Source organism: Brachyistius frenatus, unplaced genomic scaffold (assembly GCF_029030835.1).
Source record: "Brachyistius frenatus isolate BFR_SWC_R1_liver_20210118 unplaced genomic scaffold, ASM2903083v1 Contig_18, whole genome shotgun sequence".
In the NCBI taxonomy this organism is placed as follows: domain Eukaryota; kingdom Metazoa; phylum Chordata; class Actinopteri; family Embiotocidae; genus Brachyistius; species Brachyistius frenatus.
In genome coordinates this window covers 5,309,201-5,331,743 of record NW_027210617.1, presented here as the reverse complement: position 1 = coordinate 5,331,743, position 22,543 = coordinate 5,309,201, and the positions used below count along the sequence as shown (strand labels likewise).

The following is a 22,543-nucleotide window of genomic DNA, read 5'->3' as shown; positions in this document are numbered from 1 at the left end:
CCTGAGTTACACTCTCCCTCTGCCTTCCACAGACTGCCCTTTATTCAGCACCCTTTTAAAAAGACCCCCGCTCACATTTCATGTTTTCTCGTTTTTACTACGTGCCAGAGAGCACTTTTCCTCCCTGTTCACTCAGATAACACATATTTTATTTTCTGCGAGGGCCAGACCGCATCATATTTTTGTTTTCTGCTTTTCTATTTGAGACTTTTTTTGACTTTCTATATCTCAATAAATTCACTGGAAAGCTAGGAACAATGTTCACGTGGGTTTTTCGCTTATCTAAATTTAAGCCAATCTCAAGTTTATAGCTCTGTGAGGCCATTTGTAGTAAAGACGGCATTAAAAAAAAAGTCTTGTCACTTAAAAGACAGTTTTGGCAGCTGTAAAATTGCTCACAATAGCAATCAGTTGTGACAGCGCATCACCCAGACCGAAAAATGTTTTATACTTAAATGAATATATCATGTGACGATATGAAATTTTACAGTCGTGTTAAATGCCAAGGTCCCACATCGGATCCAAGTTGATGTTTTATGGATGACTCACGCTGGAAAATACACTTCCTCTTGTATCTTATAACACAACATGCAAATCTCTCTGGTGTGTCGAACATTTGAAATTACAGTAAGCCTTTGAGCTCCGGAGAAATCTGGGCACAAGTCTCTTAGCTCATTAAACACTTAACGATCTTGGATATGATTTTGACCGAACACGATACGTTCACACTTCTTCCATGATGCATGGTCCGTGTTCTGCAGAGGCCTTCAGAGTCCTGGTCTGACAGTGATGACAGCATGATTAATGCCCACCTCTGTTTCCACTCACACACTTACTTCACGCAGCAAGCCCGAGTGGCTTGCTCAAGACAAACTGTAGGAAGGTGCCTAGAGGGCCGACAAAAAGTAGGCAGTGTTCATCTGAAGATAAGATACTCGCAGATAAGATAAGGCACAATTTGACATCGGCAAGAATACTGGACTCACCATTTACGCAGGTAAATGTGGAGAAAATGTACGCAAGATTTGGTTAACGTATTATTTCATTACTGTGTTATTTGTAGTACTTTACATTACTTTAGGTAAGTTACACAATGTACTGATAACCACTATCCCTCAATCAGCTTCATTTAACCAGATTTTTTTTTTTTTTTTTTTTTTTTTTTTTTTATGTCCTACCTTCTAGTTATTTATATTAACACAACTGTTTGGAAAACAACTACACAGATTGCAACTTCATGGAATAATTTACTAATTGTCACTGTCCTTTGTGGTTTGTTTAATGCAGAAGACATATATTTGAAAGTTTGTTGCTGAAAAAGCATTTCAAAACTATCATCCTGCAAAATAAGACGAGTAAAAAGGAAACATGGACACTATGAAGAAGTTATTGTGAATTGAATTTAAAAAGATTTGGTGCATTTTGGAAGTTTCTGGTTGAGTTTAGTTATGATTTAATTCTGCCGAAGTGACAGTAAAATCTAATTTATATGAATACAACTTTTCCTCTATTAGAACGACAGCATAATCTACCTGTGCTGTAAATGTCACCACTTCACATATCATTCACATTATTAGTTTTCAGTGATCTAAGAAATGTCAGCCAACCCAAAAATGAGCCTGAATACACCGGGTACATCACCAAAATACTTCTTCTTTTTTTTTTTTCCCTCTGAAGCTTTGAAACACTTTGTGGTTCATTCATCCCTCAACAGTCAAAGTGATTTTCTGGAGAGGTGCAGTGATGTGAGGGTGCTCCTTCTGAAACCACCTTTGTTAACCTCACCGCCTTCATTAATCTTCCATAGGCAGCTATAAAGGAACCTGTGTGGAGAGTGAAGAGGTTGTCTGAACCCAGTGCATGCCAGGGGCCAAGTGGTCAGTTGAAGTAAGAGGAAACTCAGGTTGGCATGCTGATTCCATGCCAGTCACTGCCAATATAAGCTATCAGGCCACATAGACAAACCCCTGGACAAACTTCTCCACCCTGCCAGACAGTATCTCCGCTCTGCCAAGTCTTACGGCAAACGGAGGATAGTTTAATGGGAACCATGGATTATAACAGCACTTCTGTTTTTCTTTCTCCATTCATAGATTTTATGTGATCATGATGTATGAAATCCCATAAAGTATAGACTAAGTGTCAGGAACACACCTTTTAGAAGCCTCCAAAGTTCACATATGCTCAATGTATTTTCCTTGTGTTCTACAGGCTTGTCATTAATTATGTTGCAATGTTACTATTTCCCATGGATATTTCTACACAACCCATCACTTGAAATGCCAATGTACAGAGATATACAGAATCTGTACCAATGTAAGTATATATACTACAGTATAATACATTGCAATGTAAGAGTTGTACAGTTGCCTCCATAATGAGAGGGATGCAGCATTTTAATGGTTTCTGTTGCATTATTCATTCTTTTTCCTGTGTACTGCCGGTCTCACACAAAGAGTTTGTTATAGCAAGCCGAGCAGTACGCCTTCCCCTTCTGCTCTTTGAAGATGCCGTGGCTGAGCTGCCGCAGACAGAAGGCACACACAAAGTGCTCGGGGTGAAACTTGTGATCCAGAGCAGAGATGCAGCGGCCGGTGATGGGCTCGCCACAGCTGCCGCACAGAGTGCCCTGCCTGGAGTGAAAGTGCAGTGAGCAGAGGGGTCGACCATCCAGCTCCATGAAACAGCTGTCGGCGAAGGGCTTCAGGCAGTCCTGGGTAGAAAAACACAAGAGGAAGATGTTGAGAGTAGTGGAGGAAAATAGGGAGGATAAAAAGAGGCAGAGAAAATGGGTGAGACAGGGTGTCATTGAGGAAGGAGGTAAATCTTATATATCTGGATAAGAATGTCTGCTTTTAAAGGACCACACCAACAGATTTCTTCTTGTAAGCCATTAACACTGCATAATGTTTAGTTAACATTATACTGATAATTTTCTAAAAACCTACGGGGATACAAAATTTCAAATTACATAAAATAGTCCATGATCACAATCATACATTAAATAGAATGAATTTTAGCTTTCCACTTGTTGCCACTCCCTCTGCCTATCTGTGGTTCCATGTGTGTCTCTTTCTTTCTCCTTGTCAATCCCTGTGTCGCTTCCTCTGCCCACCAGAGGTCCTCAGTTCTGTGTCTCATCCTGCCTCTATCTCCTTGCCTTGGTCTCCTTCCTGCCACTTCCACCTCACCTGCTCTCAGTTCTATAATCAGCCTCATCTGTAGCCTCTTGTCAATCACCCAAACCAGTACTGATACTCCTCATCAGCCCCTGCTTTCCTGTTGGTCAAAGTCATTATCTGTGCGTTCTAATACTTATAAAATCATACTATCTAGTATGTCAGAAAAAGATTGAGTATGACCTCATACATATCTGTGAAATGTAGTATGCCACAAAGTACCAAGATGTCCTACTACATCCGGTTGTATTTTGCAGTATGCAGACCAGCATGCTTCTCTGGCTGTTCTGACTCACAATCGTCTGTGCAGCAGAAGATACGTTAAACTGACTGAGCTGCTGAGAAAGTTGATGCCGTTAATGCTCCACCCTGTTGCAGTTTGAAAAAGGAAGAAGAAGAAAAAGAGGCAATAAAAGGAAGTGTAGTGGTTCTAAATCGCATTTTTTTCCCTTTTACTTCAAATGTGACATTTGGGTGACGCTACGGATTGTGACAGATAGGGGAAGAGGATCAAAGTTCAAGGGGCATTTTTAGGATGAATTAGAATGTCCCAATTGTATGCATGCTGCATGCAACAGTACATACTTTGTAAGGATAGCTGCAGTACGTACTAAAAGTAAAAAGAAAAAGTATGCAATTAGGAACACAGTCCATGTTTTGGACTCTGCCTTTCCTCTCGTTTTTGTCTCCCTGTGGCCTGGACTTTGTTTGTTTCTTAAATCCTTGTGTCTGACTCATGCATATGGGTCCTTCTGCCTGCTCAAGTGTGACATTAAATTCACCATAAACTTCAAATCTCTGTAATGTAATAATTTGCTGAAATGAATGAAACTCAAAGATATTTGTACGCCTGCAAAATGGTCAACTATTGAAACTATATCTTACTAATGAAGTGACAGTGCTGCAAAATCACATGCCATAGACCTTTCACAAACAGTTATAAGAGCCTTACAGCTGTGTTTCTGTTAACAATCCATTAATAACTGTTAGGACATAAATGGAAACTAAATACACAGCAGTGACGCTGCATATGGTCCTGAATTTCCCTTGGCAGACACTTTGACTTGTCATACTGTGGCAGTAAAAGCCCAGGTGTAACTCTTAACATGACCAATGACTCTGTTCCATTTATTATGTGCCAGTAAGCCGTGACAGTGAGCCAGCATGCACGACTCCAGAGCCTTGGAGCACCTGAATGGAATAATCCATTAATTACAGTAGTAACACCTGCATCCAACGAGTCAAAATGTCCACTGGAAAACAAAAGGCCAGTTTTGTTCAGTGACGGAGGCAGCTATGTCTTTAAAAACAAACCAAAACAATAGATGTGTTTGATCATTTTAGAACATTTCATACTGACTGCAATCAAAACAAACTGTTGAGTGAGTGGACATTTCTCTAATGATAATAATCAGCCAGCTTGTGATGAGAATAACACTGCAACAACCTCATTACCAGCCGGGCTTCCAGAGGAGCCTCGGCTCATTTGGGGTTTGTAGGATGCTAATGACTCATGGTATGGAAATCTCTCTACTGTGGACAAGAGCAAGCTGCTGAATAACTCAGTAAAAGTGGGGAGAAAGATCAAAGGTTCTAAATTGTATGAACTGGCAGATTTAGTTTTTGGGCAGTAAGTTGATTAAAAAGTCTCGGCCACTTCTGAGCATCCACTTCGTCCTCTTTATGGAGTGTTTGACCTCCTGTTCTCCTGAATTAGATTTAGGCTTTTAGGGGGCATGTCAAACTGACCTTGCTGATAATGAAAGCTCTGCATAAAACAATGTTTCGGTTCTGCTCTAATGATAAGTAGCTGCTTGTGAGTAATGATTGACTTAAATAATCATACAGTATTGGATGTATTCCATGTTTTATATGATGCTGTTAATTATAAGTTTGAATGACAGGTATTGAGGACAATGTATTTCATGTGTTTTATGCCCTGGTTGGTCATGTGCATATTTTTGTAGGTGCAAGAGTTACAAAAAAAATGCTAAAGTTGCAGTTTCTACTTAATGTTGAAACGTCTCTGAGAGCATTTTCTATTTGACAATTGCTCATAGCTGAGTAAAGCAGAAGTACAGCTGCACACTGAATCGTTTTTGACCAGATGCTGCACACAGAAGTAGGTTTGAAGTAAATGTAAAAGATACCCACACTGAGGAATATGGTTTCCTTGATTTATCTGCATCATGTCAACCACAGCGTATTCATCAGGCATACGGTTTTCATCAGCCTTGTGGTCAAAATGTTGCAAATAAAGCAAATGTGTGGGTATCTTTCTCATTTAATCTCAGGCTTGTGTGTGGGAGCCAGAGCCGTGTGTGTGGTCTGAGGTAGGAGGCTCACTGCGCAGACGAAGCACTCTGGATGCCAGGTGCCATTGGCTGCATTCAGGTAGTTCTCCCTTACTGCCTCCCCACAGCCCGAGCACTTGGGAGCAAAGAGGTGGTAGAAGTCCTTGCAACAATAAGGTTTCCCGTCCTTCTCCAGGAAACCTGTAGGGTAAGTAGAAGATACAGTGAAGTGTGTGCTGACGGTATGGTGTCCATTAGAGAGAAGTAAATGCACAAGCATCGCACCTTCTGGCCCAAACAGGCCTCCGCAGTGTGTGCAGAAGAAGTGCTCTGGGTGCCAGGTCTGGTCCAGGGCTGTCAGGATGTTCTGGTGAACAAGCCACAAAAATACTACATCATGATTTAACTTCCTTTGAGGATGAGTAAGGTTTGTATCATCTCACATGTTCACATGTCAGGAAACACAAAAATGTGGATTGTGAACCACATAATGTTAATCATAGAAGTTCTATTAGTTTCTGATTAATGGCTTTGGTTTGCAGCATGCTGGAAGCCCAGTCTGCGCAACCCCAACATGGTTTTGTGTTGTATTTATTAAGATGACATGTGGGATAAGTCAAGAAAAATTAACTACATCCTACTGTATGTCATCATACAATTTTTAAAAGATTATTGTGTGGATAAATGGCTGTAATATATGACAGAAAAAATTATAATCAGAAGACAAAGGGGTGGCTGAATTTGATCTAGTGGGGCATTTAAGTATCACAATTCCGAATTGGTATTTTGTGTATTTGCCAAATATTTTCCACTTACAAGGATACAACAAACATTTTCTAATTTAACAACAATTTTTTTCAAATTTGAAACTTTATGTTGAGAAAGTTTTAACGCCTACTTTTTAATTTTTGCCTTGTCTTTCTATGCTAAGAAATGGTCTTCTCACCTGTATGACGGGCCCCTTGCAATAAGCACAGCGTGGAGAGAAGAGCTGATGGTAGTCCTTGTCACAGTACGGCCGTCCGTCTCTCTCAAAGAAGCCCGTGGTGCTCAGCTCCGTCTTACACGCCACACACACAAAGTGTTCAGGGTGCCAGACTTGACCCAGTGCTGTGATCATCTGCACAAAGAAAACATGAGTGAAAGAGGGAACAAGATGTTTTAATCAGTTTAATCTTTTTTCTAAATATCCATTATTTGGTGCCAGTCTTTCTCCTTTGTGTCTTGCAGGTCTAAGTTCTACCTTTCCCACGATGCATTTGTCGCAGGAAGCACAGTGGCCCTTCGCCGTTGTGCGCACACCAATCTTCTCCAAGTCAGAGCTCAGTCCTCCAAGCAGGTCATCTATAGTATCTGTTTTCTTTCTCTGGGTCGAGGCCTTTGCACCTGAACCTGCAGGGCTGCTGCTGCCCCCCTTGTTCTCCTGTTGTCCACCTTCTGTTTTCCTTTTCACAGACTGTTTTTGTGTCAGTGGTGGTGGGGTTGTTGAAGGAACTGGATCCTGAATGAAGATTTAAATAAGCGTTTAGCTATATATTTGATCAATGTTTTTTTTAAAGGCAATGCTTAACAATGCTCCAAAATTGTATTACTTGAGGCCATGTAGTGTTGACATTAGTACAATGCTGCCCTCTGTTGGTGAACCTGGTTACTTTATATTTGAACCATCTCTTTACAGTATACTGTTCTCTCCTCCCATGATTATCAGTATTTCCTATGAATTGTTTTTTTAACACAGAGAATCAGTACTTTCAATGAGATTGTTAATCCTAAGTGAGTGAGTGATTTTCAACCCTTTTGGCACTCGCTGACACACTGTACTGACCCCTTGTCCAAGACTCATCAGATCCTCCAAGATGGAGTCCAGCTCCAGAGTGGGTGAGGGGGAGTTTGGGGAAGCTGCCACAGGAGCTGGCAGATCGCTACATCCCAAAAAGAGACAAGTTATATATTAGAGCATGATATTTCAAATGATAAAATTAAGCTCCAACAACACTGACCATCCCAGCTCTACTGCATTAATTAATTTAATGGGGATATTTAAACTCTTGCCTAACTAGACTTGTGTTTGTGAACATAACCCAGGATCCTTTATGGTGTTTTAGCATAGTAAATTATAAGCTTTATCATTTCTAACATTAAGAAAACCTGCTGCACACAGATCAAAGAAATCTAAGGCCATGAAACGTTTGTCAAAGGTGATGCTTAAACTCTGACATTAGGCGCTTTTGAACTTTTTCGCAGTTTAAGAACTGTTGGAAGAAGTACTCCCTTTTGTGTGTATGTACTGCAGAAACTGAGAACCACTGTAGTTTTATAACTGTCTACATCTAGTACTTCTTTTATTATTCTACTATTTGCAATTCTGAAGGTCTTTGTGTACATTAAGCTACTTTATAAGGAAATAGCATAACTCAAAATCATGTTCAACACATTTCCTGTTTCCTCTACACAGATTACACACTGACAATGTGAAACGAGGTCAGCGGGGGCCTCAAGCTTGTGCTTTACCTGTAGACGTTTGTGCCGAGTGAGCTTTGTCCTTTTTTGGGAAGTCCATCATGAACTGCACCTGACACCTGCGAACACAACCCGAACATTTCTGTGACTAAGGATTACAAAATAGGCGATAAAGAAGAAAATTATGGTCCAGAATAAGTTTGTTATTTTTGTGTTTTTTTCTTCACCACTCCATCAGCTGTGTCGCTGCTCCTGTTCTCATGGACACTGTCTGAACTTGTGGAATTGAGGGCCAGCTCCTCTAACAGCATATCTGTGGAAGGATACAGATCATAAATCTGATGCAGTCGTGCATGCATACAGTTCACACAACCAATACACACATTTTGTCTTATTGATTGTTCTTCCTGGATGTTTATTGTTAACAGTTTGTGCATAGTTTTTGCAAAGTGAACTATTTCCTGTGAGGTGAGACTGAGTGCACTTTGAAGCATATTTCAAGGTGCTGGTGAACTCAATTTGCATTACACAAAACAGCTTCCTCAGGAAATGATTGTATGACATGCTACAGAAGTGAAACTTGTTATAATGTCACAAGAATATTTGTAACAAATATCGCAGCAAACCCTAATTTCTCTTCCACACAGTGTAAACACACACATTTACAGGAAACCACAAGAGATACTAATAAGTATTTTATGAAAAAGTAGACAGCATGACTGTCAAAAGAAAAGACAAAATGTTCAGCTTCAATCAATGTTTTTGCAAATCCGATCAGCATCTTCATATTTCTTAATTTAAACAAATTAAAACGAATTGTATTTATTTCCAGACAAAAATTGTACTGATATATAGATGGTTGATAAAGTCTTTTCTTTTATACAATTCAGTTTTATTTTCTTCTTCATTTTAACCTGATCATCTGTTGAGTTTGAAGACTTTTTGTCTTAAACTCAGAGTTTAAAGAGAGTTGTGGGCAAAATGTAACATAATAGATTATAAATGATAAACAACACAATTAAAAATACACTACAAACTAAAAGAAAAGTTTTAAAACAGTAGCAAGTCAATTACTTACAATGAGTACTGTACTTTTACTGTACTGTAAAAATGTCACAGAACACAAAAGGCACTGTGGTCTGATTTAACAATCGCAATTCCTTATTTCACTTATATTTTCAAAATCAGTTGGTAATTGCACCACTGATCAGTTTGAGGATAATTAACAATGTAAATCATGACAGACAGTTGTCTTACCGAGCTCATCCATGTTGCTTCATGCTCTGAATAAAACCTACTTGAGCGTGAGTGTTTTTTTTGCAGCCGGTTAGTTTCTGAAGTAACCGACCTAACTCATCATCTGATCGAAATTGTCACTTCCTCTGAGAACAGTTTCTTTTCGTTTTTTACGTTTGCAGTTGTTATTAAGAGAGTTCGCTGCTTCCTGGTGAAGAGGAAAATTGCAACAGGGAGAGTTTACAAAGAGAGTACGTGAGATACCAAGAGAGATAGCAGCTGACTTTTGTGCTCAGTTGTTAAATGTATGAAATGTTGATTGTGTTTTTATTTAGATGATATGTGCACATATTATGTATATATATATATATATATAAAACAAAATATTAAAAATATTCCGTTTTATAACAATTATCTCTATTTAGATGGTAAATATTTGTAAGACAGTACATATGTTTGTGTCGTACTTTCTCCCCACAGGAAGGTGACTTCCTTCTGCACTGCTATCCGTCCTGCAGAGACAAGTACAGGGAAATGTGCCCCCACATACATAAAACCTCCTGCTTGGGCTCCTTATTGCATTCATCTTGAAAGAAAAGAAGAACCCCCAGAATTGTTTTTTTCTTTCAAGATGACAGCTACAATTAACCTAAACAAGGCCAATCTTGTTTACACGTCTGAAAGGCTTGCAGACGGTTTTACCCAGAGCGGAGAAAAATGTCTTAATGGTACCATCTTTAATCTTCATGAGCTGGACTGTCTGACATCATTAAATGCAGCAAAGATTTGTGTTTGCGAAACTTTTTGACATTGTTATTAAACGAAGCAGGGTCCTGGCTATAATGGACAATACCAGCCAACCTCTACAAATCATCCTGGCATGGCAGATGGGCAGTTCCAGCAGTCTCGCTGCGGCAGGACTGAAAGCTTTTTCACACACAGCCATCAGACTTCACAACACCTTAGCCAGGGGCAGTGGCTCATGGCCTGGACGGTTGCTTGTCCCCCTCCTCTCCTGTCTCTCTATCTATCTTAAGACAGATGAAAATGATGCAGCAAGGCTTTAAGCAGCATTTAAATTGGAGGTCGCGGTGGAGCTGATTTCAACTACATCTGTTTGGTAGTCCAGGGGTTCCCAACCCTTGGCGCAGGCCCCTTCCTAAGGGTCACTAGTAAAAACGTTGGGTTCATGAGATGATTAATAGAGCAGGTAAGAAGAAAGACCAAAGCCCAGATAATCAAATCTGAATTCTTTCCCAGAACTGTTCTCGCCTTTTTTTTTTTAAGTGTAATGTAAAAGTGTCATTGAAATGAAACCATCTGGCAAGTTTTTTGGGGAAGTAAGAACTCATACACACAGTTTTATTTTTTTAAATAAAAACAAAGTGTTGGAACCACTGGTCTACTCCTGAAAAATATAATATATTGTATTAATTAAAACCTTTAAAGTAAAAGTATTTTTCTTATTGGTGCATGAGAACCTGTCTCCTCTTCAGTAGGCCAAGTTTACAGCAAAACAACTCAAATAAATCCACTTAAATATTTACAGAAGTAGGCATAATCAAGAGGGGGGGGGGGGACATTTCCCATGTATTTCCTACATTTTAATCAGATACAGGCAACAATAAGTTAACAATAGCAGCTTCTCTTTCTCTCTCAAAGACCAGTTGGTGTTTGTGTTTCCATGATATGAAGGAAATCTGTACGTCCGACCGTCCATCAAGTCCTCATGAACGTGATATCTCAAGAACAACTCAGGGAATTTGTTTGAATTTGATAAAAAGGATGAGCTGATTGGATTGGGGACAAAAGCCTCATGTCTCAGGAACACCTAGATGGATTTTTTTTCAGAGTTAGAGTTTGGTGGTCAGAGGTCAAAATCACTGTGACCTCGGGTCACTTTGACCACCAAAATCGTATCAGTTCATCAGTGGTACTAAGGGAATGTTTTTTCCAAATTTGAACAAAGTCAAATATTGCGTTGACAAGAAGGGGACAGACAGATGAGGGACACAGGAGGTAACAGTGACCTTGAAATTTGACCTTTGACCACCAAACTCTAATAATTTCATGCCTTTGGCCAAGTGAAGGATTGTGCAGCCTTTGAAGAAATTCCATTCTGGCATTCCTGAGATATCATGTTCATGTGTATGTGTCGATTTGGGGTCACATAATTCGACAAATTCACTTAGTATCAAGTAAATGTAATGTTTTTGCCAAGTTTGAACAAAATCCCTCAAAGCATTCTTGAAGTTTCACTAGAACGGGACAAAACAAACTGAGAAAAAAAACTCAACAAAATACATCGCAATTTTGGAGAAAACTCGCTGCAAAGTCAAACATTTTTGATCGCAATAATCACCACAAGAAGTCCTCCAAATCCTGAAAGAACTGCATGTATAAATAAAGGTCGCAGAAAGATCTTGTATAAGTCTTTTAAAGAGATGGCAGTGGTGTCTCTGGGACTTTTGGGGCAATGAGCATACAGAATCTTCCTGTTATAATTTGATTACATCACAAATATGTTGCAAAGACATAACTGTGCTTATGGGTTGATGTCCTAAATTGGTGTCTGAAACATCCTGTCGCTGAAAGGTTCTGCACCACTTGTTTACGTCGTTAACCTCAACCTTGGGACACAGTGCATGCCCACTGTAAATACAAGCAGCGTACCACCATATGCTGCTAACATCCCTTTCAGCATGAACAATGTGAAATATAACCAAAGTGAAAGTTTGCTGTCATATTTATAAAGCATTTCAATTGAAAAGAGCAATATAACGTAAGCAGAACTCTATGTAACACAGTCCTCTGCTGTTATGCAGTGTGCAGACATGTTGTGTGGCTCTTATGTCAAACCACCAATAGAAAAACACCCGTCTGTCCCACCCACTACATCCAACTTAACTGGCAAAGGTTTTTGCTTTACAACGTTTTTGGATTCGCAGCCAAAAAGTCTATTTTCATAAGTTAAATTATTCATTCTGTGACAAAAACTAACAACTGTGAGAGCAAAGATGTTTTTGATGCAAATCATGTTATTCTCAGTTCATATATTTTTTTTACTTACAAACTTGATTTTTGATTGCAGTGAAAAAGTTGCTCTCAAAACAGGTTTTTTTGCTGGCATAATAAAGACAAAAATATCTTCATAGAAACGCACATAATCCACTACTCACAACCTGTAGGCTATAGGTCATGGAAGAGCATGCCATAATTAAGGTGAACCAAAAACGTATTAATAGAGGCTAAAGAGCAACTCAGCGGTCAGTGAACAATCCGAACTTCGGTGACAAATAAAGACAAAAAGTTCACCAGCGAACTAGACCGAAGTCGACCTAGCTATAAACACATAAAATCAAGTTTGAAATGCATTGTTGTGAAATTTCAAAGTGGCTTAAATTGCTCTATAAATCATACTAAAATAATTGAAATGTCCATTGTGTTACTTTTATTTGTTTGTTAGGCCAGAAACAACAGAAACAATCAATGCTCACAGTTATTCTCCCAGATTTTTCCACTTATATTGCACCAGTGTTTGTCTTGGGACTGGTGGTAATTCTGAGCCTCTACATCATGGATTTACTACCAGCATTATATTAAAGCAAAACAAAACAAAACAAAAAAACCCGGTGTTTTTAATGACTACATAAGGCACAAATCCCTGTGGTAGAATTTTCACCTGAGATGTAGGCCTGGGTATTGTTTTTACTCCACGGGTTTCTAAATGGCTTCCTGACTTCGTTTTAGTGGTGACCCCTACATAGACATTTAATGGAATACATACTTCCATTTTATGGGACCAAAGCGGCGGAGGTTTTTCATAATTTTACATAGTTTGTGACTTGGTTCTCTATTTTCGTCTGGGTCACCACATGGCAGTCACCTCTCCGCAGTTAAACACGACTTATCTCGCACCACTTTGGACGCAAGCATTAGCTTAAAGAGGAGGGGTGTCCTCATCGTTGTCAGAATTTTACACTTATATTTAACCCCAGTAACGTTGCACTTAATACCTAAGGGATATTAGTCACTTGATATTGACGTGAAAATTCAAAAAACCTTGACTAAATCAACACCAGTCCGCTATTTATTATCATTTTTGAAGGTACTAGTGTCCCCTGCTCTGTGGTTTGGTCTTTTCCCGGAAGCGTCTGTGTTTACAGCAGCGTCGCTTTTGCTCCACGTTAGCGCCGCTGATTTGACAAGCAGGGGACGGGAATTATTCAATGCTTTTTGTAACAGTTTTGATGTTTTTTTTTAAATCACTTCTTTAAATTTGTGACACGCTGCGATTTGCGAGAGTGTTTGGAGGAGGAGGAGGAGGAGGGGGAAGGCTACTGACGAGCAACAGCTATGACAGCCTGGCGAACGTAGCGCCCGAGTTTGGCCAGCTAGGCGGCTAATAACACCAGCTAACCTGTAACGCAGCGGTACAGTAGAAAACAGTAAAACAACCAGTATGTCGGCTTCACTCCGTAACAACCGTACACAGCTGCATGTTTGACGACGGGCGCTCGCGTTGCCACATATCACGTTCGGCTCGCGGCGGCTTTTATGTCCCCGCGTTGACCCGCTGGTCCGGGAACAAGCGCGGTCATGGGTGCGGAGAGCAGCGCGGTGCGGAGCTGCACGCTGGAGGAGCCGCTCCTGACCCTGCCTTCCGGACTCACCATGTACTCGGCAGTGCTCCAGGATGGAAAGCCTGCGTCTGTGTTTGTCCACAAGCAGGGCAATGAAGACAAGGTCAACAAAGCTGCCAAGGTGTGTACGTGGGGTGCGTCATAGTCTTTTGTCGTTACGCGTGTTGTTTTTTTTGTTTTTTCTTCCGCGTAAGTGTTACAAGCTGCAGGTACGAGACACAAACGTCCTGTCGCAGCAATGAAAACGTCTGCCGGCGAAGAACTTCACTTCCTGCGTACAATATTGCAGTTAGCTTCTTTTTTTTTTTTGTCCCCCCCCTCACCCCTCTCAAACTGCACAAACGCATCTGCAATTAAAATGTCCCCATGTCTAAAACACAACATCTTTGGGGTTCCATTTGAGACAAAATGATGTCCACGTGAGCACTGTGTCCACTAATCCCTGCCATTTGACGGTGGTATGGATGTCGTGTGTTGAAGTGGGATACTCGGCAGACATTCAATTCGACAGACCTCAGATTATGATTCAAACAACAATGTAGGATTTTCGGATTTCAGCGTAGCCCGTGTTGCAGTTGTGGTTCATGGGAGAAAAGCAAAAAACAAATTCTAAATGTCTATGGTGGTACTAAAATAATGATAAAGTACAGTAAAGTGTCCTTATAATATGTAAGGTGAACTGCCATACAGCCAGCCAAAGCCAGTAAAAGATATACGCATGCTTTTATTTCATTATGTTTTCTTCTTCTTTTTTTTTTTTTTTTTGCTGCGTTATGTTCACATTATATAGAAACTAAAAACAGGATCGATTTTGGTATATTCCCTAAATCTACCTTTCATTTCCTGCAGCACCTGAAGACACTGAGGCACCCATGTCTGCTGCGCTTCCTGTCCTGCTCAGTGCAGGACGGTGGCATCCACCTGGTGACGGAGAAAGTGCAGCCCCTGGAGCTGTTGCTGGAGAGTCTCTCTCCAGAGGAAATCTGTGCGGGCATCTACGACCTCCTGCAGGCACTAGTCTTTCTGCACGAGAGGGTGAGAAAGAGCAAGAGAAAGAACGGTTTGCTTCTCCTGCTGTGCCGCGTAATTATCTTAACGCATATGGTTAAAAAAAAAAAAACAAAAAACGTAAAGAAAGCAAAACGAGTTTAAGACATCACTTGAGGTGCTTTTTCATGTTTTGCATTAGTCATTGGCCATTTGTTGTCTGTTCATCCTTCCTTCGGTGTTAAACATGTATGCGTAGGTTTTAACTTGTCTTCCTCTTCCACCAGGGTAAATCGAGCCACAACAACGTCTGTATTTCATCGGTATTTGTCAGTGAAGACGGTCATTGGAAACTGGGAGGGATGGAAACTGTCTGCAAGTTCTCTGAGGCAACTCCTGAGGTAAGACGTAAAACGGAAGCACATCTGTTACCGACACACAGTCTGTTTGTGCACTTTGTTTGTGCTTTTCCTCACGAAAAATGTAAAAGCACCAGATGTGAAAAAGTAAGTAAATCCCCTGGAAATGAATGGCTTTGTTGAAAAAATTACTCAAGAGGCTTGGTTCAAAATCAAACACATCAGACATTTATTCTTGCAAGAAGGAGCAACTACATGCACCCTCAAAGAGAGGTGTCCAGCAGTGCTCCCCCCCCAGCAGATCTCTCCCCAGCAGTCCTTCCCATCACTCATCCGTAGGGCAGCTTTTATACAGTGTGACAAACAGTTGACAGTCACCCCTATTCCCTTTGTATCTGCTTTCGTATGGTAATACTGAGTTGGTTGCAGGTCACAAGATAAGGACACAGGGGAGTCGTCAATTCGATGCGGAAAGTAAAACAAAAAGAATCACTTGCAAATAAGACAGAAAACACAAGAAACTTTTCGGAGCCTGCTTGACAAGAGACTTTCTGGAGCCACAATGCAAACAAGAGGAAGAGACAAATTTTTTTTTTTTTTTTTTTTTCCCATCAGGCTTGTTTGACATATTTGGGCAAGCAAACACCTGATCCTCTTTGAAACAGTTCTTACAAATAAAGGTGATATACTTGGGAGGAAAAAGTGCTTTGTCAGTTATTTATTTAACAAAAATATCAACAGATGTGACAATATTCAGTGGAAAAAGTAAGTACACACTTGTCAGAAGGTGCTAGTATTTTCCTCTTCAGCAGGAAAAGCTTCCTTTAGGCATTTGGCATAACCTCCATCCCTGACATCAGCTTGTTGCCATTTCTGACCACCCTTCCATGATAATTTCCTTCAGTTGCAAGATGTTTCAGGGATTTCTTACATGTTTTAAATTCCCCTATTCAATAACCCTCCATTTCTTCTTTTTTAGACGTTCCTTGGTGGATACATTAGTGTGGTTATAGGCTCATATACTTGTTTGATTTGATCACTGTTATTAATAGGCACTGTTTCAAAGAGGATCAAATGTTAGCTTCTTCAAATATGTTGAAAAAGTCGGCAGTTTTCCATGGGATCAACAGAATTTACTTTTTCACATGACTATCAGTTTTATGTTTTGATTTTTGATTTTCTTCAACTCCTCAGTTTCTCACAAGCATTCAGAATGCAAGAGAGGCCAGCTGCGTCCCTCCAGAGGAGCAGGTAAGCAGGTTAAAGATCATGACCGACAAGGACAGTACTTCTCGCTTTGTTCACAAGTTCTCAAGAAACATGTTGTTGACAGGTTGAAGGCTTTAAAATCCTCCCGGATAAACACGCTCACTCTCGGGACTGTTACTCTTTTGGAATGATGGTGGAGGCTCTCGTTCCGCTCCTGAATGGCTACGGTGAGTAGAGATGACCTCAGCCACTGCATTTAACCTTCATAAACACCCTCATACACTTATCCTGCTCTTCTGTCATGTCTAGTGTCACAGGAGCTGTCTGACAGCCTGACAAAGACCCTGCAGGCAGGCCTGCTGAACTCTGACCCTTTGTCTCGACCTCCACTCAGCCCCTTGCTGACTCATGACTTTTTCAGGTTCGTGTGGACACGTTTGCTTCTGTTGTTATCAGCACACGCTGGGAATGACTTGCTTCCAAACACACTTATGATTTTTCTACGAGTAGGAATGACTTTCTGGAGGTGATGAATTTCCTGAAAAGCCTGACCCTCAAGACGGAAGAAGAAAAGAATGAATTCTTTAAGTAAGAAATGATTTGATCTTATTTGACATATGGTCTCTTTTCTTTGCATTCTTTCTAAGACTTTTATATATAAATGATCTGCGTAATATGAAAATTTGACAACATCTTACAAGTGTCCCTTCACGTTCCGGTTGTGTTTTTAGGTTTCTTCTCGACCGGGTCCAGAGCCTCCCTGAAGAGCTCGTAGCTGCACGGCTTATTCCCAAACTCCTCAACTCCCTCGTTTTTACAGAACCCATGGCTGTCAAAAGCTTCCTGCCTCATCTTCTAAGGCCAAAGAAGGGTGAGGGGGCATTTGATCAAACTCTTTCTCCTGCGGCTAATAATGACGATGATCTATTGATCGCAGTCTCAAAGAGAAAGGACAATCATGTGTAGTAGCTGACAGGCACAGATGAAGTGTAAAAACCTGAACTAGTTGTTGTTCATGCTCTTCTCTACGTGTCCCGACAGATCCCAGCGGTGGTGGTAGCAGTGAAGATTGCCTGCTGTCCGTGTCCCTTTACCGTAAACATGTGATTCCTCAGCTTCTCAAGCTCTACACGATCAATGAGGAACACGTCCGGATCGTGCTGCTGGCTCACATCCACATCTACGCCGAGTTCTTCTCCCACGATGAGCTCAAAAACCGGATCCTACCTCAGGTACAGTGTCATCTTAGGAGCACCGTTTTGAAATCACCAGTTGAAGTTAAGGGATAGTTTACATTTTCAGGAAATGCTCTTCTTCGGTTTTACGCTGAGAGACAAATGAGAAGACTGATACAGTCGGGGAGATTAGTTTAGCTTTGCGTAAAGGCTGGAAGCAGAGAGAAACGGCAAGCCGAGCTCAGTCCAACGATCAGTACCAGGCAGTACCTACCTTTTGAGTATGATATACAGTAGTGCTTGAAAGTTTGTGAACCTTTTAAGATTTTTGATATTTCTAAATGAACATGACCTAAAACCTCAACCGGATTTTCAATGAAGTCCTTAAAATAGATAGAGAACCCAGTTAAACAGAAGAGATAAAAAAATATATATATATTGTACTTAGTCAGTCATTTATTGAGGAAAATGGTCAAATATTGCATATCTTGTTTTTATTTCATTTGTTTAATTGGGTTTTCTTTATCTACTTTTTAGACCTTTGTGCAAATCTGATGATATTTTAGGTCATATTTATGCATAAACTCACAACAAACCTTCTAGCACCACATGAGGAAAAAGAAGAATGTACATTTTGTTTTCCTGAAGGTATAGACGGAAATAAAAAGAGTAGGGTTGACATAAATGTCATGATGCAAATCTCTAAACTTCATAATGTCTTCTGTTTGGCTGTGGCTGCAGGTTTTGTTAGGAATGAGAGACACCAATGACTCTCTGGTTGCCATGACACTGCAGAGTCTGTCGGTGTTGGTGCCCTTGCTGGGGGCTCAGGTGGTCGTCGGTGGAGAGAGAATGAAGGTCTTTAAACGCACCTCGCCCAACTTTACCAAGTCGACAGAGGTCACCCCTGAAAGTAAGCAAGGCCCACCTGTTGATGATAAAAGCTGCTACAGTATGTCAACGATGTGTGAAGAAAACTCCTCGAATAAACTGTGCACAAAGAGAGGACAATATGTAAAGTTTCCTTAGATAATATGGTTGTACAACTTTGTACAATTGGGCCTTAGATTGACATTTTTTTTTCTCCATTTCCTCACCTGGAACAGTTTGGTTTTCCACGTGGTGCCTGGATTCAAATGAGTAACTTTTGATTAAGTCAGAAGCCTGCTAAGTACTCTGATGCAGCCTCTTATGAAAGAGAGAAAGTAGAACAACTTGCAGTTCTTAGTTAAAAAAAAATTAAAATAATAATAATATTGTTGCATAAGGCAATTTTGCTGTTTTAAGCAGTGATTTACAGCTGAACAAAAGTAGACCGCTAATGTCTCGGGTACATTGTTCACCATTGTACATTATTTATAATGGATCGTCTTTGGTTTTGAAAGGAGCTCTCTGCCGTTTGAGCTCAGGCTAACAGGAATTACCAGTTTTACAAGTAAGACCTTAGATACAGTTGCAAAAGCATCAGATAACCAGTACAGGGACGTCCAAACTAATATGGCATGATTGACAGCAGGGAGGAGCCTATGGCCGAATGTTGTCATCCATGTTCGACATAATGTCACCATGTTTGTCTTCGCTTAATAATGCCCCGGTGATGAACTCGAGCCAGACTCTCAGGTTTTGTGAGAGGACCAGTTCAACCTAGAAAATCTGGAAAATTAAATGTCACATAATTATGTCTCATAATCCCTCGTTACTTGCCGTGCAGTCAAGCTGCTCCTGAGTGTGTTATTAAAATAAATCTGCACACTCGGCAAACAGTTTGTGGATATTTTTTTGTTTTTTTTGAAAAGGTAATATTTAGCCAACCCTCATCTTACATTATCTCCGTTCTATAGCCTCACCTGTCCATATAGTTGGAGGCTCCCACCCTCAGATGGCACAGCCTTCCAAAGTACTGAATTTGTTCCCCAGACCGACAGGAAATGACGGCTCGGTCCTCGGTCACATGGGGAGCATAGCAGGTACTCGGGAGACACCAAGAGTTATCACACCAATATCAGGTAAGCGCTCCACTTAGTGCTGTAAATTTAATTTAAGTTGATTTTCTGAGACCTGCAGCTCAGCCTGTCTTTTCTGTCGTGTGTCCTAGATGTCAGTAGGCAGATGTCTCTACCTTTAAATGGCTTTCGTCAGGACAGAGAGATGGAGCTGCTGTCGTACAGCCCAGAACAGGCCGACAGACTAGAAGGCGCCGTGGAGGACTGGCCTGACTGGAGTGACCCTGAGGAGAGCGAGAATAGGGACGGACAGTCAGTCCAGATCCACATTCAGGCCTCCAAGAGAGCAGATCGACTGCCTCTCCCACGTCGGAACACAGAAGAGGAGCCGTGGGATGACTTCGAGGACACCGAACCTACCTCGGATATCTCCCCCACCGCTCCTTTATCAGACCCGGTCATACTGACGGCGCCCAGAGGGAGCTCTACCACTGCATCTGCAAAACATGCTCCCGAAGCACTGAGACTGGGCTCCTCTAAACCCCTGAGACTGACCTCAACACTGCAACAATCGACACAGAGCAAGACCGCTTCGTCATGGGACAATGACTGGGCTCGAGAGGAGAAGGAGAAATCACACAACCCATCAAACCCCAGGCCCAAATCTACAGTTTCACAAAACACGGGTGGAGTAGGAGGTCTGGGGGAGGAGTTCACCATCAAGGTGAAGAAAAAGGTGGAGCAGGACCCCGAGCTGGATCTGTTTGCAGACATGGTGCCGGACATCAAGTTGTCCTCTCCGGCTCTGCTGCCACAAGAAGAGAGTAGCGTGTTTGAAGCAGGACTTTCCACGGCCTCTTCAGATAATACTAAATCTCTGCAGCTTGACTCATCCATCGATGCTCTAACACTGACTTCTAAGTTCGCAGCAGCCAACATGTCTGAGGTGAGTGTGTGTATTATTTCCTGAGTTTTTTTTTTTTTTAGTTTTAGCTTTTTTTTTATCAGGTTTTTAAGGTGGAAAGATACTTTTACTTTTTTGGGCTCTCACAGCAATCTTTACAGACAGTATGAGAACCAGAGGTGCAGAGAGTTGTTTCTAACTCTGTGATCCATAAATATGAAACAGTGTCTCCACGCAGCCTCTTATGAGGCATGTCCATGACTTTGAGCTAAATTGTTGACTTTATTACTCATCAGTCCCTCCAGAAAATCATGATCTTGCTATCACAATTATTGTAACACATTCAACCAATCTCAATATTCAGAGAGCCTTCAGTTTTGCAAAACGGCAGTAAAATCGCTAAAAAAAAATATTTTTTTTTAAAAACTCAGTAAAACTGACGTCATCAGGGCACAGAATAAACCTTTCTGAGCAAAACTTACTTCATCAACAAAAATAACATCCTATTCATAGTCAGCAAGCTCATCAACCTCTCCTCACCATCAAAGCAAACCACATGCCAGTTGACCAGGAAAAAAAACCCCGGCAAAACCTAAAGTGAAGGTGTTTATGGGAAATGTATTCTCATCATGAGAGTTCAGCAAACAATCTTAGAAATTCCCTGCGTCAGTCCAATCACACAGTGTTAAATTACTAAAGTTTTTTTTTTTTTTACATCCTTACAGTTGCACTTTGTTTTTGTGCATATGGTTTGTTGAATTATTAGCATTTCAGAAACGGAAAAATGTTCAGCTATTTCTGTGTTGTGTAGTGTGCTTATTATCATAGGAAGTGAAGTCGAATTTTGCCAATTGCAATTTCACTGACAAAACATATAAAACGTCGCAAATTACTTCACAGCTTTTGAGAAAAGCTGCTGCCAAATGAAGTATTTAGATCACAACAGTCACAGAAAATGGTCGCAAAACTCTGAAGGGACGGACTTTTTAGAAGTCTCGAGTTTCAGTTATGTAGTATTTTACAAACTGAAGTCTGAATAGCAATCAGACCAAAATGAAAGGAATACGGTATACTGGTGGCTAAAATCTTTTATAACCTATGATTGTGTAACACAACCGGACGCAGTTTGAACAGTGTGAGAGACAAAAAGCCAATAGGAGATACAGGTTTGTGGACAGCATCCATAATTCATGCTTTCAGAGGGTGGCTTTTCTGTTAATAATCGCACGTGCGACAATGACGGACTTTCTCTCCGTTTGCAAACTCGGTGCTGATTGTTCCTCGTTTATTTTCTCTCTCAGTCTGAAACAGACGGCTGGGGGGACGGCGATGACCTGAACTGGGAGGATGAGAACGCCTGGTGACGACGTTTGACACATCAACTCCATCTGGAGCGAAACACTCAACCACTGGAAAAATCAAATCCACGCGCCACATCTGGAGTGGCACTTGACATCAGACCAGGAAACTGGAAGTAGCTTCTCATTTAACATAATGCAGTAAGATTGCTAATGACAGGGATGGGCTGAGACTTTTCAGATGGTGCTAGCCTTGGACAAGAGAAGCCATTCATGATTGTTTGCCAATTGATATTAATGACCTCGAGAGGTGAGCGTCAACCCGTTTTCATCTGCTCTTCTGGTTCAATTTTTTTTAATTTTTTTTTTTTTTTTTTAAATTGTGCCAATTTTACTCCTGGATTTAAGATCAAGATCAGACACCACAACATGTCCAAAATGAGTCCAGCTTGATTTACAGAAGGCTTGCACTTTGAATGAATGTGAAATAGGGAGTACATAATTTATTAGGAGCTTTTTGGTTGCTGGTGAAATAAAACTTTTACTGTATTAAATGTTACTGTTCTGTTTGACAGTTCATCGCCTTTTTCCCCTGCTGTTGCCGGCTCCATTTTACTCACTTTGCTACTTGCCCGAATACGTTTTCTACTGCAGATAGTACCTCTTCAACGCAGTGTCGTCACTGTAGGCCCACTGATTCTCTCTGACCAATCAGAGGTCAGCTGTGTTTTCACGTTGCCTTTTAGTATCAGCTCGGCTGACTAGGAACCTCGACCGAGGCGATACCAAAAATTACAGCTAATATTCACAACTTTTGCCCTGTAGAAAACCAACAAAGTGAGTCGAGTTGGTACCG

The 22,543-nt window shown here is 40.9% G+C and overlaps 2 protein-coding genes across 2 annotated transcripts; one reads left to right on the top strand and one right to left on the bottom strand.

The window, feature by feature from the left end:
- Positions 1–424: 424 nt before the first annotated feature.
- On the bottom strand, positions 425–9,267 carry lpxn (leupaxin). The gene is made up of 9 exons (XM_069695072.1): positions 9,191–9,267; positions 8,161–8,246; positions 7,985–8,052; positions 7,299–7,395; positions 6,717–6,974; positions 6,420–6,593; positions 5,759–5,840; positions 5,526–5,674; positions 425–2,713 (listed from the first exon to the last, which is right to left on the bottom strand). The coding sequence occupies exons 1-9, from the start codon at positions 9,201–9,203 to the stop codon at positions 2,447–2,449; spliced, it is 1,194 nt and encodes a 397-aa protein (XP_069551173.1). The 5' UTR covers positions 9,204–9,267; the 3' UTR covers positions 425–2,446.
- Positions 9,268–13,351: 4,084 nt separating this feature from the next.
- scyl3 (SCY1-like, kinase-like 3) lies at positions 13,352–22,377 on the top strand. The gene is made up of 13 exons (XM_069695071.1): positions 13,352–13,933; positions 14,662–14,847; positions 15,087–15,200; positions 16,353–16,409; positions 16,492–16,594; positions 16,677–16,788; positions 16,878–16,955; positions 17,099–17,238; positions 17,409–17,599; positions 18,284–18,455; positions 19,384–19,548; positions 19,638–20,431; positions 21,691–22,377. The coding sequence occupies exons 1-13, from the start codon at positions 13,769–13,771 to the stop codon at positions 21,751–21,753; spliced, it is 2,340 nt and encodes a 779-aa protein (XP_069551172.1). The 5' UTR covers positions 13,352–13,768; the 3' UTR covers positions 21,754–22,377.
- Positions 22,378–22,543: the final 166 nt, after the last annotated feature.